The sequence below is a fragment of the Gallinula chloropus genome (assembly GCF_964237585.1).
Source record: "Gallinula chloropus genome assembly, chromosome: 25".
Classification (NCBI taxonomy): domain Eukaryota; kingdom Metazoa; phylum Chordata; class Aves; order Gruiformes; family Rallidae; genus Gallinula; species Gallinula chloropus.
Window position 1 is genome coordinate 5915824 of NC_140110.1, and position 19320 is coordinate 5935143.

At 50.0% G+C, this 19320-nt stretch overlaps 2 protein-coding genes across 2 annotated transcripts; both read right to left on the reverse strand.

The window, feature by feature from the left end:
* Positions 1–7345: 7345 nt before the first annotated feature.
* LOC311200923 (olfactory receptor 14A16-like) lies at positions 7346–8272 on the reverse strand (the record flags this gene model as incomplete). Its single annotated transcript, XM_084275227.1, has 1 exon — positions 7346–8272. One exon carries the CDS (start codon positions 8270–8272, stop codon positions 7346–7348), a length of 927 nt encoding a protein of 308 aa, XP_084131353.1.
* A 9-nt stretch (positions 8273–8281) lies between these two features.
* Positions 8282–19098, reverse strand: LOC311200924 (olfactory receptor 14A16-like; the record flags this gene model as incomplete). Its single annotated transcript, XM_084275228.1, has 2 exons — positions 8282–8295; positions 18336–19098. 2 exons carry the CDS (start codon positions 19096–19098, stop codon positions 8282–8284), a joined length of 777 nt encoding a protein of 258 aa, XP_084131354.1.
* Between the last annotated feature and the right edge of the window lie 222 nt (positions 19099–19320).

Genomic DNA, 19320 nt, shown 5'->3' on the forward strand with positions numbered 1-19320 from the left:
TTACATGTTTAGAAACATTAGTAAGGTCACCCCTCAGTCTCCTCTTCTCCAAGCTCAAGTGGCCCAGCTCCCTCAGCCTTTCCTCATAAGGAACAATCTTGGTGTCCCTGCCCTGGACTCTTTTAAGAAGTTTTATGTCCTTCTTAACCTACTAACCACACCCCTTCTAACACACCCCAGGATGCCATTGACCTTCTTAGCCAGGAGGGACATTGCTGTCTCATGGTCATCCTGATGTCCCCCAGGACACCAGGTCTCTCTCCCCTATGCTGCTCTCCCAACAGGCCAGTCCCCAACCTACACTGGTACATGGGGTTGTTCTTCCCCATATGCCAGACCCTACACTTGCCCTTGTTCAATCTCATTAAACTTCTCCCCGCCCAGCTCTCCAGCCTTCAGGGCAGCACAACCCTCTGGTGTTTCAGCCAACCCTCCCAGTTTTGTGTCCTCAGCAAACTTGCTGACTGGACACTCCATTCCCTCATCCCACTCATCAATAAATATAGTGAATATCAGAGGTCCCAGGAGTGACCCCTGAGGGACTCCGCTAGATACAGGCCTGCAGCCAGACTCTATCCCATTGACCCAAACTCGCTGGCTTCTTCCCTTCACCCAGCTCTCAATCCACCCCACTGCTCGATTTTCCAGACCCCATTTCCTCAGCCTAGCCACGAGGATGCTGTGGGAGACTGGTCAAATGCTTTACCTGAGGCCAAGGTAGACCACATCTACTGCCCTACTATCATCTATCCACCTAGTTATATCCTCATAAAAGGCTAGTAGATTAGTCAAGCATGACTTTCTCTTGGTAAAACCATGTTGACTGCTCCTAACAACCCTCTTATCTTTATGTGCCTAGAGACAGCACCAAGGATACATCTTTCCATCACCTTTCCAGGGATGGAAGTGAGTCTGTATTTACCCGGGTTCTTCTTCTTGCCCTTTTTAAAGACTGGAGTGAGATTTGCTTTCCTCCAGTCTTCAGGATGTCCTGGTCCTCAAGGTTATTGGGGCAACTCGTAGGCTTCCTGCAGAGGTTTCAGGCCAGGATCAGCCTTTTGGCTTTCGTACCTTCTTTTTGAACTATAGTTGTTCGTTTACCGTTTTGAAGGTGGAGGCTGGTAGAGCCCTAAACTGGCATCAGGCAATTTTAGGACTGTTCCCTTGGTAAGGAAAGCCTGCTGCTAATGGGCTACCTAGGCAGTTTAAAGGCCAGGAGCCTCTTTAAGCCCTTGCACCTTTTGTTTTGGAGCTATTGCTGTAGGTTGAGCATGTTCCAACGAGGACACTGTTAAAAGCAAAAATAACCTCAGGCAATGTTAGGACCGTTCTCGTGGCTCAGTGTGCCTGGAGATTCAAGGTTACTGGTGCTGTTAGTAGTCTACAAGGGGAAGTTTCAGGCCAGGAACATCTTTCAGCCCTCACACCTTTTGCTTGAGACGTATTACTGGACATTAAGCAGTTTTGAAGCTGGAGGCTGGTAGAGCCAGAAAATGCTTTCAGGAACAATTAAGAAATTTCCCTTTGCATTGAAACCCCCGATCTACAAGGTTACTGGGGTTACTAGTTAGCTACCTTGGCAGATTTACGGCCTGGAATGTGTTTTATCCCTTCAAATATATTTTGGGGAGCTATTGCTGGACACTTCACATGTTCTGGTAGAGCCTGAAAATGATGCCAGGCAATATTAGGACCCTTCCTGAGGCTAGGGTTGCCTTGAGCCCAAGGGTACTGGATCCACTTGTGGGCTGCCCAGGGGGGTTTCAGGCCAGGAACAGCTCTTAGCTCTTGCACCTTTTGTTTGGAAGCTATTGGTGGATGTTTAGCATTTTTGAAGGTGGACACTGGTGGAGCTGCCAAATGGTGTCAGGCATTGTTTAGGACCATTTCATGGCAAGGAAAGCTCTGATCCCCAAGGTTACTGAAACTGCTTGTAGTCTTCCTTGGGAGGTATCAGGCCAGGAAAATCTTTCCACCCTTGCACCTTTTGTCTGGAAGCTATTGATGGATATTATGAAGTTTCAACTTTGGAGGCTGAGAGAGCCTGAAAGTGATGTCATAATGTTAGGACCATTCCCTTGGACAGGAAAGCCCTGAGTTCCAACAGTCCTGGAGCTGCACACGGGACATTACAAACCCATGCAGAGCTACAGGCTGGGAGAGCTCTCAGGCAAAGAAGGACCTGGGGGTGTTGGGTGACTGCAGGCTGAATATGAGCCAGCAGTGTGCCCGGGCAGCCAGGAAGGCCAATGACATCCTGGCTTGTATCAGAAAATAGCGTGACCAGTAGGTCTGGGGAGGGGATTGTGCCCCTGTACTGGGCATTGGTGAGGCTGCACCTCGAGTGCTGTGTCCAGTTCTGGGCTCCTCACTATCATAAGGACATTGAGGTCCTTGAGTGAGTCCAGAGAAGGGCAACCAGGCTGGGGAAGGGGCTGGAGGGCAAATCCTATGAGGAGCAGCTGAGAGACGTGGGGATGTTCAGTCTGGAGAAAAGGAGGCTGAGGGGAGACCTAATCACTGCCTATAATTACCTGACAGGAGGGTGTAGAGAGGTGGGCAATGGTCTCTTCAGCCAGGTGACAGGTGACAGAACAAGGGGAAATGGCACAAAGCTGTGCCAGGGCGGGTTCCAATTAGATGTTAAGAAAAAATTTTTACAGAAAGTTTTCAGGGCCTGGAACAGGCTGCCCAGGGAGGCGTTGAGTCACCTTCTCTGGGTGTGATTAAAAAAAAGGGTAGATCAGTTACTTAGGGACAGGAATGGATGGACACTATGATCTTAAAGGTCTTTTCCAACCTTGTGGTTCTGTGATTCTATATAGAAAACTGGTGATGCACCATGCAGGTTCTCACAGAACTGCACAGCTCAGACTGCACAACTCAGAGCTGTCCTGAGGCTGGAGAGTGCCAAAAACTGTGTGTCCTGGATCTCTACAATCCTCCCCCAACAACCCTCTGTTGAGCATGACACAATTGAATGGAATACCGCTTTGACGAGTTTGGGCCACCTGTCCTGGCTGTGTCTCCTCCCAGCTCCTTATGTACCCCCCACCTTCTCATTAGCAGAGCAGTATGAACAACTGAAAAGTCTCTGACTGCTTGGCAACAACTAAACCATCTGGGTGTTACCAGCACTGCTCCCATCCTAACTCCAAAACACGGCATTCCACCAGATACTAGAAGGAAATTAACTCTACCCTACTTAATGGACACTTAATGGACGCGGGGAAGGCTGTGGATGTGTCCACCTGGACTTCAGGAAAGCCTTTGACACGGTGTCTCACAGCATTCTGACTGAGAAACTGGCTGCCACTGGCCTGGACAGGTGGACCCTCAGCTGGGTTAAAAACTGGCTGGATGGCCGGGCCCAAAGGATGGTGGTGAATGGAGCCAAATCCAGCCGAGGCCGGTCACGAGTAGCATCCTGGGTCCAGTTCTGTTCGACATCTTTATCATAGAATCATAGAATCAAGGAATGGCATGGGCTGGAAGGGACCCCAAGGATCATAGAGCTCCAACCCCCTGCCACAGGCAGGGTCACCAACCTCAGGCCTGGATCTACACAAGGTTGACCAGGGCCCCATCCCACCTGGCCTTGAACACTTCCAGGGACAGGGCATCTACAATTTCTCTGGGCAGCCTCTCCAGCACCTCACCACTCTTTCTGTAAAAAACTCCCCCTAATATCTAACCTAAACCTTCCTTCCTTTAGTTTTAATCCATTCCCCCTTGTCCTGCCGTTGTCTACCCTTTTAAAAAGTTGAATCCCCTCCTGTTTCTCTGTTCCCTTCAGGGACTGGAAGGCTGCAATGAGGTCCCCCCGCAGCCTTCTCTTCTCCAGGCTGAACAAGCCCAGCTCCCTCAGCCTCTCTTTGTAGGGCAGGTGATCCAGCCCTCTGATCATCTTTGTGGCTCCTCTGAACACTCTCCAACAGTTCCACATCTTTCTTGTATTGGGGGCCCCAGATCTGGACACAGTACTCCAGATGGGAACTCACAAGGACAGAGCAGAGAGGGACAATCACCTCCCTGTCCCTGCTGATGGAGCCCAGTATACCATTGGCCTTGCGAGCTGCAAGAGCCACTGCTGGCTCGTGGTAAGTTTCTCATCCACCAGAACCCCCAGGTCCTTTTCAGCAGGGCTACTCTCATGGGGCTCCTATCCCAGTCTGTATCTATGTCTGGGATTCCTCTGGCCCAAGTGCAACACCTGACACTTGGCAGTGTTGAACCTCATTAGGTTCCCTCGGGCCCATCTTTCCAGCCTGTCAAGACCCCTCTGGATGGCTTCCTTTCCTTCCAGGGTGTCGACCACACCACTCAGCTTGGTGTCATCCGCAAACTTGCTGAGGGTGCACTCAATTCCATCATCCATGTCATTGATAAAGATGTTAAAGAGCACCGGTCCCAAGACAGACCCCTGGGGGACACTGCTTGTCACCGGCCTCCACCTGGACACAGACCCATTGACCACCACCCTTTGGCTACGGTCTGTTAACCAGTTTCTTATCCACTGGATGGTCCACCCATCAACTCCACTTCTCTCCAATTTAGAGATAAGGATGTGGTGGGGGACTGTGTAACAGGCCTTGCACAAGTCCAGGCAGATGACATCGGTTCCTTCCCTCTATCCCCCAATGCTGTCACTCCATCAGAGAAGGTCACCAGACTGGTGAGGCACGACCTTCCCTTGGTGAAGCCGTGCTGGCTGTCCCGGATCACACGCTCTTCCCTCATGTGCTCCAACATGTCATCCAGTAGGATCTGTTCCATGATCTTCCCAGGCACAGAGGTGAGGCTCACCAGCCTGTAAATCCCTGGCTCTTCCTTGCTCCCTTTCTTATAAATGGGAGTGACGTGACCCTTTCTCCAGTCCCCAGGGACCTCTCCTGACAGCCACGACTTTCAAGTATGATGGAGAGCGGCTCAGCAACCACATCAGCAGCTCCTTCAGGACCCTGGGTCTCGGACTTGCTCTGCTGTTACAGTGAGGGGGGATTTAATCCCCTCAGTTCCCACCTAGAGGTGCAGAGATGCAAGGTTCTGGGAGTTGAGAATGATGAGAATCCTGGCTGCCAGAGAAGACCGAGGCAAAGAACTCATTCAGAACCTCAGCCTTCTCCACATCAGTTGCAAGCATTTCTCCTTTCTCATTCACCAAAGGGGGTAACGCTCTCTTTGGCCTGTCTCTTCTGGCCAATGTACCTGTCAAATCCCTTCTTGTTGTTTTGAACATCCCTCACCAAGTTCAGGTCTATCTGCGCCTTGGCTTTCCTAATCCCAGCTCTGCAATTGCCAACAGCATCCCTGGATTCTTCCCAGGCAACACACCCTTGTTTCCAGAGCTTGTATTTGCCTTTCTTTTCCCTCAGTTTTGGTCCTTGCTTAGCCATGCTGGCCTCCTTCGCCTCCTGCCGACTTTCTTATTCAGTGGGACAGAGAGCCCTTGAGCTCTCAGAAAGGCATCCTTAAAGAGTCGCCAGCTGTCCTCAACATTTCTGTCTCTAAGGACCACCTCCCAGGAGATCTTGGCCAACTAGTCCTTAAACAGCCTCAAGTTCGCTCTTCTGAAGTTCAGGGTCCTGATCCTACTCTTTGCCAGGCCCACATTCCTCTCTCCTCAGCTGCCTGCTACGGCCAAGCAGCGTGTGAAGGGGGTCGGCTTTCAGAGGAGATTCTCTCCCAGAAAAGTTTTAACCAGAGATATAGAAAGTTTACTTATCAACACATAGACAATCTGACAGAACAGTTTATTAGACTTCTGAAAGATGGGAAGCTTTCCAACTCTCTGAAGCTCAAAGACAACACCAGAGAGCTGAGCACCATCTGAATGACCAAAGAGCAAGCAGAGGTGGGAAGCTGCGATCAAAGGGAAGTGCACACGTCCAGCCAGTCTGCTGAAAAGATGCCCTTAGGCATGGCCATGTTATCAGGAGAGGTGGAAACACCTGAATGACGAGGGAGATGAAAGAGACAGACTAATGGTAATGCAGGTACAGGGGAAGGTGAGTATTTCTTCTGCTGTCAACAGTGCACTTCCTGGAAGTCATGATGGGAAAGCATTGCCATTTCGGACGAGTAGTCACGTGATTCAGAAGATGAAAATGTGCTTGCAAAATTTTTATAAGTGTAAGCGAAATATTAAATGAAAGAATTTTTTTTCACCTTTTCTTTGGGAGCCTTTGCTGGACATTTAGCAGTTTCAAAGGTGGTTAAGGGAGTTAAATCCATCTGGTGATGGATTTACAAAGGTGGTGTTACCCAGGGCTAAGTGCTAGGACCAATCCTCATTAATATCTTTATTAATGATCTCGATGATATGGTCAAGTGAACCCTCAGTAAATTGGCAGATGACACCAAATTGTGTGGGAGTGTTGATCTGCTGGAAGGCAGGAAGGCTCTGCAGAGCAACCTGGACAGGCTGAATCGATGGGCAGAAGGCAGATTTATGGGGTTGACAAGGCCAAGTGCCAGGTCCTTCACTTTGGTCACAATAACCCCTGGCAACCCTACAGGCCTGAGTTGCTGGAGAGCTGCCTGGAGGAAAAGGATTTGGGGGTGTTAGTGCAGAGCTGGCTGAACATGAGCCAGAAGTGTGCCCAGGTGGCCAAGTAGGCAAGCAATATCCTTGACTGTTTCAGGAATAGTGTGACTAGCAGGAGTAGGGAAGTGATAGTTCCATTATTCTCAGCTCTGGTAAGGCTGAACCTCAAGTACTGGGTGCAGTTTTGGGCGCCTCACTACAAGAAAGATGTGGCAATACTGGAGAGTGTCCAGAGAAGGGCATGTATTGGAAAAGGCTGCCCAGGGAAGTGGTACAGTCACCACGCCTGGACCTATTTAAAGGGCATGTAGACTTTGTGCTTGAGGACATGGGCTAAAGGTGGATAAGGTGGGGTTAGGCTGTGCTTGAACTTGATGATCTTAAAGGTCTATTCCATCCTAAGTGATTCTATAGTACCCTTCCAGGAAATCCTTGTTCTGTCTTGGTGGGAAAGTATTGTCATTTCAGACAGGTAGTCGAGTGATTCAGCTGATAAAAATGTGTTTGCAAATATTTTATAAAAGGCAGGAGAAAAATAAAGAAAATGTTGTGCACATTTCAAGGCAGACATCCAGCTCAACATTACACAGTGTCTGGATCACACAAGACCAGGAGATACTGCATTAGGAATGGGATGAACAGGGAACATGTTATTATGGCTTAGACAAAATAGAATGAACAAAAAAAATTCAAAACCAAACTGAACAAAAAACTACAGAACCTAGTAAATAAGGACTGCTCCTAATGTGAGCGAGATGGCCACCAACACACAGAATAAGATGGTCAGCTGGTTGCTGCTTATAAATATTGAGTCATCAGTTTCCACAGGGCATCCTTGAGCTCCTGGTTCCTCATGCTGTAGATGAGGGGGTTCACTGCTGGTGGAAACATTGAGTAAAGAAATGACACTAACAGGTCCAAAAACAGGGAGGAGATGGAGGGGGGCTTCAGGTAGGCAAACATGGCAGTACTGAGAAACAGGGAGACCACAGCCAGATGAGGGAGGCAGGTGGAAAAGGCTTTGTGCCGCCCCTGCTGCGAGGGGATCCTCAGCACAGCCCTGAAGATCTGCACATAGGACACCACAATGAACACAAAACACCCAAAAGCAAAACAGACACCAACCACAATGAGAGCAATTTCCCTGAGGTAGGCATCTGAGCAGGAGAGCTTGAGGATCTGGGGGATTTCACAGAAGAACTGGTCAAGGGCATTGCCATGGCAGAGGGGCAGTGAAAATGTATTGGCTGTGTGCAGCACAGCACAGAGAAACCCACTGCCCCAGGCAGCTGCTGCCATGTGGACACAAGCTCTGCTGCCCAGGAGGGTCCCGTAGTGCAGGGGGTGGCAGATGACAACGTAGCGGTCATAGGCCATGACAGTGAGGAGATAGTACTCTGTTGAGAACAAAAATAAAAGGAAAAAGAGTTGAGCCACACATCCTGTGTAGGAAATGGCCCTGGTGTCCGACAAGGAATTGGCCATGGATTTGGGAACAGTGGTGGAGATGCAGCTAAAGTCAAGAATAGAGAGGTTGAGGAGGAAGAAGTACATGGGGGTGTGGAGGTGGTGGTCACAGGCTATGGTGATGATGATGAGGCCATTTCCAAGAAAAGCAGCCAGGTAGATGCCCAGGAAGAGGCAGAAGTGCAGGAGCTGCAGCTCCCGTGTGTCTGCAAAGGGCAGGAGGAGGAACTGGCTGATGGAGCTGCTGCTGTTGGACATCTGCTGCTCTCAAGTGGGGGGACCTGTCCAAGGAGGAAAAGGCACAGCGGGAATTTAGGGAACTCTCCTTTCAGGAAAAACACTTCCAATTCTTAGAGAATTTTTCTCAGATTGACTCTCTGTATTCAGGAAGATTTTTGCAGGTCCCTTTTGGGAGGTCTGCTTTGTGCTGGCTTGAGTGTGCCACTGCAGGGAGGAGGGTTGGCTGTGGGCTCTGGAGAACTCAGTCCTGCCTGGCAGCAGTCAGTAAATAGAAGGATGGTCCGATCTCAGACTAAATCCCCTGTGGATAGCAATGAGCTTTTCAGCACAGTCACTCTAATCTGACCTGATGGCAGAGCAGAGCTTTGGAGCTTTGGTTTTCTCCTGGCTGTACCTGAGGAGTGTTTCTCCTGTCAGAACTCCCTGACATTGCTGCTGCAGTGCCAGTGAAACCTTCCCCTGAGTGCAGCGTGGGGAGAGCTGCTCTGTCCATCAGTTCTGCTCTCAGCTGCCCTGTGCTGGACTCTCTGTGATCACACCCTGCTGATCCCTGCAGAAGAAACTGGACCCCACAGAGAGCTGAGGAATCCAGTCTCACAGGGCAGAGCTCCAAAGCCCTCCTGCGGTCTCATCCTACCCAAGGAGGATCTCAGCTCCCCGCTCCCAGCCAGGGACACACAGGGCTCAGTGCAGCTGCCCACACACAGGTGATGAGTGGCATTGCCACGGCCTCTGTGCCGAGATGTCTCCTGCATGGGGCTCCTCTCTGGGGCACCAGAGTCCCAGGGAGAGCGGTGCCATTGTGGGAGGCAGCTGCAGCCCAGCAGGAGCCCCCTGGAAGTTCAAGTCCTACAGATGGGGGTCCTGAAGTGAGGGTCAGTACAGTGCCCAGAGCCCCAACAATGGAAATGCCCAAAGCCGCAGTAATGGTGGGACAAAGGCAGCAAGGACAGGAGGGGAAACAGTGAGAAATAGTCCAGGCAAGGCTGGAAGGACAGGGACAGACAGACAGACAGGCACTCAGGGGTTTTTAGTCACTGGGGTTTGGGTTGCCAAGGAGAAAACTCAGCCTGTAACACTGGAACTCTGAGTGCAGAGTTTGTTCTGAATGGCAGAAACCAGGGGATCAGTTTGAGAAAGTGTAAGCACTGCTGGGGATGTCAGGGAGGTCCCAAATCCTCACTGCCAGGGCATTTCTGGGAGCAGCTCCTTCTCCCTCCCTGACAATGTCTCTGCTGCCTGGAGCTGTCCCTGCAGCTGCGTCTCTTTGCCCATGTCACCTCCTGCTCTGTGCTCTCAGAACTCATCCAGCCTGCCCTGTGCTCAGCTCTGCTCTGCAGACCCCTCCTGGTATCAGGGCACTGCCCCAGGGAACCTCTGTGTGGGCAGGGCTCAGGAGATGCTCTGACAAGTCCTAATGACCAATGAGTTTGCACTGCCTGCTGCAAAGTTACCAAGAAAAGCTCAGCTCCCACTTCCCACCCAGCCCACACTACCCAAAAATTCAAAGCAAAATCTCTTTACCTGGAGTGGAAAATGCATCCCTGGTGTTAATGAAAACTCACTGGGAAATTCCCAGGGATCGGCTGCAGCTGGGATCAAACCTGTCCTACACAGCTCACTTGGACAGCAGAAGAACCTTATACTGTCCTTCCATGGGTTACAATTTCCACCCACAGCTTCTGTCTGCAGCGTTGCTGCTGGAAGCCCAGCAGGCAGGCTGAGTGCTGACCCTGGCAGCAGCAGAGACCCTGCCCCAGCACACAGTTTTTGGGTTGCAGGGACCCTGCTTGCAAGGACAGCCCTGGGCCCAGGAGAAGACAGCTGTCCTGCCCTGTCCCTCTGATGGGGCAGAAGGGCATCCCTTCCAGGCAGCACCTTGTCCTATAGAGAACCTGTCCTCCTGACAGACCCCACACACTGTCCCATGTCCCAGCTTTAGGAGATCCCTCCAAGAACAGAACCTGCATTGCCCTGCACCCACAGACATACCAGGCAGAGGCTGTGCAGATTTCTCCTCCAGTGAGCAATCAGCATCCATCAGCTCTCTCAGCCTCACAGGTCTCCCCTTGGTGCCTACAGGCAGTGTCCCCAGCCCTGTGTGCTTGGCAGAGGAGCTGCTCCTGGCCAGAGCTGTCTCTCTGCAGCGCTGCTGTGTTGTCATGAGCTCCCTCCATCCCAGGAGCCTGGCCAGCTCAGCAGGAGAAGAACAGTTCTTCTAGGCTCCCTCTGGTGCCTCAGCCCTCATGGGGATCATTCTGTGTTCTCATCTCTGATGTTCCCTGCCGTGGCTGAGGAAAAATCCTTCTGTCCAGCAGATTCCTCTCTCCTGATCAAACCAGAGCTGGACAGGAGAATCCCCTTTCCTTCTCTCCACATGAGACAGGACCCTCAGGCAGGGACAGGGAGGGGACTATTCCCCCTGTGAAAGGAAGGGGTTTAAGTGAGCATTTGGGCATTTCTTGGAGTTTCACAAGAACAAAATTAGGAAAAACAAATCTACAAAGCTCTGCTCTGCAGCTGGGGGAAGTGGAATCCACAATCCAGACAAGATCCTAGATATCAAAAAAGATAGACCTTTTTGCCCCAAGTTCTCACTGACTTGTTCTTCTTCCACAGGGCTTCCTGCAAAGAGGCAGAGAATGTCCCATGGCAGCTTCATCCCCACTTCCTCTTCCTGCCCTTGGCAGACACAGGGGAGCTGCAGTGGGTTTCTCCATGCTGTGCTGCTCACAACCAAGACATGTTCCCTCCCCCTCTGCAAGGGCAATGCTGGTGACCAGTTCTGCTGTGAAATCCCCCAGATCCTCAGCCTCACATGCTCAGATGCCTACCCCAGGGAGATCGGTCTTCTTGTATTCAGTACCTGTTTGGTTTTGGGGTGTTTTGTGGGATACCTGGGAAGGTTACCTTAAGGTTTCTCATGCTGCTAGTAGGTTATCTACGGAGATTTCAGGCCAGGATTGTGCTTTGCCCTCATCCCTTTTTTGGGGAACTATGTCTGGACGTACAGATCTTTCAAAGTTGGACACTGGGAGAGCCTGAAAATGATGTCAGGCACTGTTAGAACATTGTCTTGGTAAGGAGAGACCTGAGCCCCAAGATTTCTGGGGCTGCTAGTGGGCTAACCAGGGAGATTTCAAGCCAGGAACATCTTTCAGCCCTCACCCCTTTTCCTTAGGAGCTATTGCTGGACATGTAGGAGTTTCAACTGTGGACACTGGTGGAGCCCAAAAACATCAGGCAATCTTAGGACCTCTCCCTTGGCTAGCAATGCCCTGATCCTAAACGTTACTGGGGCTGCTTGTCCCCTCCCTGAGGAGCATTCAGGGCAATAATATCTTTAAACTCTTGCTGTTTTGTTTGGGAGGTGTTGCTGGAAGGTTAGAAGTTTTGAAGGAGGATGCTGGTAGAGCCTGAGGAGGCGTCAGGCAATGTTAGGAGAGTTCCCTTGGCAAGGAACGATCTGAGCACCAAGATTCCTTGTGTTTCACATCTGAACACTGATGAGGGTTCATGCCAGGAAAATCCTTCAGCCCTCGCTCCTCTTGTTAGAGACCTGTTGCTGGAGGTTTAGCACTGCCGAAGGTGATTGCTGGTAGACGGAAAAATGACATCAGGCACTCTAAAGGCTGTTGCCTTGGCTAGGAATGCCCTGAGCCTCAAGGTTTGCTGTACTGCTATTCTACTACCTGGGGAGGTTTCAGGCCACAAACCTTTTTCAGCCCTGACACCAATTTGTTTGGGAGCTATTCCTGGACGTTTCTCAGTTTCAAAGGTGGGCTCTTGTAGAATTTGGAAATGAAGTCAGGCAATCTTAGGGCTGCTCCCTCTTCTAGGAAAGCCCTGAGCCCCAATGTTCCAAGGGCTGCTAGTGGGCTACCTGGGGAGGTTTCAGCCCAGGAACATCATTCATCCTTCATAGATTTATTTGGGAGCTATTGCTGTATGTTTCTAATTTTTAAAGGGGGACACTAGTAGAGCCACAAAATGACACCAGGGACTCTTCAGACCATTCCAGTGGTTAGGAAAACCCTGACCCCCAAGGTTACTGGGGCTGCTAGTGGGCTACCTTGGAGGGTTTCTGGCTAGGAAACTTTTTCAGCCCTTGCAATTTTTTTTTGTGACCTACAGTAAAGGTTTTGGGTTCTCCCTGTCCCTCCTTTTCTTAATAATTCTATAAATACTTTGATAACAATGTTACTGGTATAAAAAGTAGTTCTTTAAATATTAAGTAATATTAAGAGTAATATTAATATTTCATGCTATTGATAATTAATAATAATTATATAAATATATTAATGACAAAAGGAGGGACAGGGAGAATCTCCAACGTTTATTCGAGTCAGGGGGACCAATGTAATAGAGGGTGAAGAAAAGGCTGAGGAACTTAGTGCCTTTTTTCCCACAGTCTTTAGCAGTAAGACCAGTTGTGTCCTGATACCCCGACCCCTGTGTGGAAAGATGGAGATGTGAATCGGACCGAAGCTCTCATAATCCCAGGGGAATTGGTTAGTGACCTGCTCAGCCACTTAGATCTGTACCAGTCAATGGGTCCAAATAGGATACACCTCAGTGTACTGAGGGAGCTGGCAGAAGTGCTCCCCAAGCCACTTTCCCTTATTTACCAGCAGTCGTGGCTGACCAGGGTGGCTCTACCTGACTGGAAGCTGGCACATGTGACACCCATCTACAAGAAGGGCCAGTAGGAGGTTCTCAGGGAACAAAATGCCTGTCAGCCTGACCTCGGTGCTGGGAAAGGTGATGGAACAAATCATCTTGAGTCCCATCACGTAACACATGCAGGCACCCAGGGGATCAGGCTCAGTCAGACTGGGTTTAGGAAAGGCAGATCGTGCTTGACCAAACTGATGTTTTTCTGTGACAAGGTGACCTGCTCTTTGGATGTGGGGAAGGCTGTGGATGTGATCTACCTGGACTTCAGTGACACCTTCATCACTGTCTCCCACAGCATCCTGCTGGAAGAACTAGCTGCCCATGGATTAGATGTGTATAGTCTTTGCTGGGTTAGAAACTGGCTGTACAGCCAGACCCAAACAGTTGTGGTGAAGGGAGTTAAATCCAGTTGGCAGCAGGTAACACATGGTGTTCCCCAGGGCTCAGTGCTGGGGCCAGTTCTCTTTAGTATCTTCATTAATGATCTGGCTGAGGGGATCAATTGGACCCTCAGTAAATTTGCAGATGGCATCAAAGTGTGTGAGTGTTGATCTGCTGGAAGGCAGGAAGGCTCTGCAGGGTGACTTGGACAGGCTGAAAAAAGGTCCTCCAGGGGAAATTCCTTTGAAATCTAAGGAATCACTAAGGACCCAACTAAAATCCAAGTAGTTGTAGAAGTCTTGAGTTTTATAATGAATGTTACTTGAAGAACCATGCTTGTAAGGGCTTTCTGGATGTTAATGAGCCCCATGGTGTCTTTTCTTCTGAGTCCACAGACCTCAGACACCAAGAGGACAGTGAAGGAATGTCTCCAGAAGTTCAAGTCAGGAGTAATGCCCAAAGCACCTTGAAGCATTAACAGGCCCCACTGGGAGCCATTGCTGGCAGAACCTCTCCATGGGCTCATTGGAATAGACAACTATAGACAAACACAGGCACAGCACAGGCAGCTCTGATGCTGAGGACACCCTGGCTTGGTCTGATGAAACAGAAATGCGAAGTGCTGACCCCCAGCCCCTGGGCAGGGAGATCCTGACCCTCACCTGTGTCTCAGGGCTCTTCCATGGGATGTGGGGAGTGTGACACCAAGGGAAGCATAGGGTTATTACACATGGTGGCCTCTCTTTAGGTGGGTGCAAGGAGGCAATGATGCTTTATGGCCATGAGGACAATGTGTCTCCTCTGAAGCCTCTGTGGCAGGGACATCAGCTATAGCCAAGGGGTTAAGACCTCATTTCTATCAGACCATTTCAGCCTGCCCAGCACCCATGGCCATCTGCACCACAGCCCATCCCACACTTCCCCTTGCCTTGTCTAGTTCACCTACAGACTGCAGGCAACCACACCCCGTTCCCCACTTTGATTTCACTCCCTGATGTCCCTGCCTGTACTGCTGTCTTTCCCTCCTCACCAGCTGATCCTGGAAACACAAAGCTGCCAACTCATCCACACTTCCTCTGAGTGACTTTTAGCACCACAGCACTACCCTTAGAGTGACATTTCTTTATCCTCATGTCCACTCTGACCTTCAAAGTCACAGTTTCACTTAGATTTTCTTATGTTCTTTCCACACAGAACGAAGTGGGCTTTCCCTCAGCCTCCATTCCCCAGGCTAAAGATGCCCTGGGTCTCTCAGCCTCTGACCTTCAAAGCTGCAGATTTGCTGTTGTGCTGGAACCTGTTGTGGTTTCGCTCCAGCCAAGCACCACACAGGTGTTCCCTCTCTAAGAGGATGTGTTTGGAAATTGAGGAAGGGGAAAGGGAGGGAAAAGGAAACCAAAACAACCCAATCCTTTTGAATTGGGATAAGAACAGTTTACTGGGACAGCAGAGAGAGAGAAACAACAGTAGGACTTTGTAGCAAAATATACAAAACTGGTGATGCACAATGCAGCTTCTTGCTGAACCGCACAGCTCAGACCTCACAGCTCAGAGCTGTCCTGAAACTAGACAGTGCCCAATCCACGTGTCCTGGAGGGGTAGCCTCTTCCTCCCACAAGCCTCTCGTCATCTGCTGAGCATGACATAATTGACATGGAACACCCTCTCTGACCAGGTTGGGTCACCTGTCCTGGCTGTGTTCCTTCCCAGTTCCCTGGGTGCCCACCACCCTCTCGTTAGCAGAGCAGCATGAACAACTGAAAAGTCCTTGATTCTTTGGACACAACAAAATCATCCCTGTATTATCAGCACTGCTGTCATCTGAACTCCTAAACACAGCATTCCACCCACTGCTAGAAAGAAACCAGCCCACCTTTGTAGACAACAAGTGCAACACAACGGTGGGCTCACTCCTGCAGTCGTACAGTATGGATGATCCTGTTGGTCAGCTATGGTCAGCTGGGCCTGTTCTGTCCCCTCCCAGGTACTTGTGCACTCCCAGTTGACTCATTTCTGGAGCAGAATTAGAAAAAAGGCCTTGATGCTGTGCAAGCCCTGCTCAGCAAGGAACTAGCACATTAATATAGACTTTTTTGCTTATAAATCAAATCCACAGAACTACAGTGACACCAATATGAAAATTAATTCTATTCCAGCAAATATAACACCAGGAATAGAAGATCTGGCAGAGGAGCTGGCAGATGTGCTTGCCAAACCCCTTTCCATCATCTATCAGCAATCCTGGCAGACTGGGCAAGTTGCACTGGACTGGAGCCTGGCAAATGTGACACCCATATATAAGAACGGCCAGAAGGAGGATATGGGGAACTACAGGCCTGTCAGCCTGACCTCAGTCCCGGGGAAGATCATGGAGAGGGTCATCTTGGGAGCTGTCATGCAGCACATGTGTGACAGCCAGGGGATCAGGCCCAGTCAACATGGGTTTACAAAAGGCAGATCCTGTCAAACTAACCTGATCACCTTCTATGACAAGGGGAAGGCGGTGGATGTGTCTGCAAGGACTTCAGGAAAGCCTTTGACAGGGTTTCTCCCAGCATTCTGACTGAGAAACTGGCTGCCACTGGCCTGGACAGGTGGACCCTCAGCTGGGTTCAAAACTGGCTGGATGGCCGGGCCCAAAGGGTGGTGGTGAATGGAACCAAATCCAGCTGGAGGCCGGTCACGAGTGGAACCCCCAGGGCTCAGACCTGGGTCCAGTTCTATTCAACAGCTTTATCAATGACCTGGATGAAGGGATTGAATGCTCCCTAAGTAAGTTTGCAGATGACACTAAGCTAGGAGGAAGTGTTGATCTGCCTGAGGGGAGGGAGGCTCTTCAGAGGGATCTGAACAGGCTGGACCGATGGGCTGAGACCAACGGGATGAAGTTTAACATGGCCAAGTGCAGAGTCCTGCACATGGGACAGAACAACCCCCAGCAGCGCTACAGGCTGGGGGGAATTCTGGCTGGAGAGCTGTCAGGCAGAGAAGGACCTGGGGGTGTTGGGTGACTGCAGGCTGAACATGAGCCAGCAGTGTGCCCAGGCAGCCAGGAAGGCCAATGGCATCTTGGCTTGTATCAAAAACAGTGTAGCCAGTAGGTCTGGGGAAGTGATTGTGCCCCTGGACTGGGCACTGGTGAGGCCACACCTTGAGTACTGTGTGCAGTTCTGGGCTCCCCACCATAAGAAGGACATTGAGGTCCTTGACCAAGTGCAGAGAAGGGCAACCAGGCTGGGGAAGGGGCTGGAGGGCAAATCCTATGAGGAACGGCTGAGGGACCTGGGGATGTTTAGCCTGGAGAAGAGGAGGCTGAGGGGAGACCTTGTCACCACCTACCACTACTTGAAAGGATGATGTAGAGAGGTGGGCGATGGTCTCTGCAGCCAGGTGACAAAAGATAAAACAAGGGGCAATGGCATGAAGATGGGCCAGGGCAGGTTTAGATTGGAGATTAGAAAAAAAAAAAATACTGAAAGAGTTTTCAGGGTCTGGAACAGGCTGCCCAGGGAGGGGGTTCAGTCACAATCCCTGGATGTGTTCAAAAAAAGGGTAGATGAGGTACTTAGGGATCTGGTTTAGCTTAGGATGGGAATGGTTGGACTTGATGATCTTCCAAGGTCTCTTCCAACCTTGTGATTCTGTGATTCTGTGACTCAGAAGAAAAGACACCATGGTGCACATTAACATCCAGAAAGCCCTTTCAAGCATGGCTCTTCAAGCCATTTTCATTAAAGAACTCAAGACTTCTGCAACTACTGGGATTTTGGTAGGTCCTTAGTGATGAAGGTTTCAAAGGAATGTTCCTGAAGGACCTTTTTTCAGTCAAGGATACTTTCTGTCATGGCTCAGTTGATAGAAGAAGTGACAGCAGCATTCTGTGATGGATATGGGTCTCCTAAAGTGATCTGGACAGGCAGGAAAAGCAGTCTCTGGAGATCCAACCCTGCATGGAGAACCTTGCTCTTCCCCAAGCCCAGCAGTTCCCTCACTGGCCTCCTGAGACTCCCAACACTTTTCCTGGCATCATCTGTGCTCACAGGCAGGGACAGATTTGTCTGACAACAAACAGCAGTTCAACATGATCCAGTTTAATACCCATGAAATCTCTCTCCTCAGCTGCTGCTATGGCCAAGCAGCGTGTGCAGGGGTTCAGCTTCCAGAGGAGATTCTCTCACAGAGCAGTTTGAATCAGATACATAGAAAGGTCACTTATCAACACACTGACCTTCTGACAGAACACTTCATTAGACTGCTGAAAGATGGGATGTCTTCCAGCTCTCTGTAGCTCAAATCAGACAACAGAGCGATTATCGGCATCTGCAGGACCAAAGACGAAACGGAGTTGGAATCCAGTGATCAAAGTGAAATGCAGACATCCAGCTAGTCTGCTGAAAAGATGTCCTTAGACATGGATGTATCATCAGGAGAAGAGGAAACACTTGAATGATGAGGGAGGTGAAAGAGACCACAAACAATAAAGCAGGTAAAGGGAAAAGTGAATATTTCATCTACTGCCATTGGTATATTACCTGGAAATTCCCAGGTAGTCAAATGATTAAGCTGATAAAGACAGTAAATATTTTTCAAATATGAGAAAAAATAAAAGAATGAAAAAGTATGGCACTTTCCAGGCAGACATGATACCAAGTAAGCACAGCTTTTCATTACACATTCTCTGTGTCACACAGGACCTAGAGATCCTGCATTAGTAATGGGTGAATGTGAACAATGTAATTACAGCTTAGAGAACCAGGCAGGTGAAAAAAAGCAAACCCAGAAGTAAAAAAAAACTAAAAAAAGGGAGTGGTGATAAGGTGAGTTACATGGTTGGTGATACGAGCAGCTGCTGCTGCTTAGAAACATCCAGTCGTCAGTTTCCAAACGGCATCCTTGAGCTCCTGGTTCCTCATGCTGTAGATGAGGGGGTTCAGTGCTGGTGGAAACACTGAGTAAAGAAATGAAACTAACAGGTCCAGAAAAAGGGAGTGGATGGAGGGGGGCTTAAGATTGGAAAACATACCAGTGCTGAGAAATACGCAGACCACAACCAAGTGAGGGACACATGTGGAAAAGGCTTTGTGCCGTCCCTGCTGCCAGGGGATCCTCAGCACAGCCCTGAAGATCTGCACATAGGACACCACAATGAACACAAAACACCCAAAATCTAAGCAGGAACTGACTACAATGAGTCCAGTTTCCCTGAGGTAGGCATCTGAGCAGGAGAGCCTGAGGATCTGTGGGATTTCACAGAAGAACTGGTCAAGGGCATTGTCATGGCACATGGGCAGTGAAAATGTATTGGCTGTGTGCAGCACAGCATTGAGAAACCCAGTGCCCCAGGCAGCTGCTGCCATGTGGACACAAGCTCTGCTGCCCAGGAGGGTCCCGTAGTGCAGGGGGTGGCAGATGGCAACGTAGCAGTCATAGGCCATGACAGTGAGGAGAAAGTACTCTGTGACAATCAAAAATACAAAGAAAAAGAGTTGAGCCACACATCCTGTGTAGGAAATGGCCCTGGTGTCCCACAAGGAATTGGCCATGGATTTGGGAACAGTGGTGGAGATGCAGCCAAGGTCAAGAACAGAGAGATTGAGGAGGAAGAAGTACATGGGGGTGTGGAGGTGGTGGTCACACGCTATGGTGATGATGATGAGGCCATTGCCCAGGAGAGCAGCCAGGTAGATGGCCAGGAAGAGGCAGAAGTGCAGGAGCTGGAGCTCCCGTGTGTCTGCAAAGGGCAGGAGGAGGAACTGGCTGATGGAGCTGCTGCTGCTGTTGGACATCTGCTGCTGTCAAATGTGGAGACCTGTCAGAGGACGAAAAGATAATGAGAATTTAGGGAACTTTTCTTTCAGGAAAACCTCTTCCAGTTCTCAGGGAATAGCCTCAGATTGACTCTCTATATTCAGGAAGACTTTTGTCAGGTCCCTTTTGGGAGCTCTGCTTTGTGCTGGCTTGAGTGTGCCACTGCTGGGAGGAGGGTTGGCTGTGGGCTCTCAAGAACT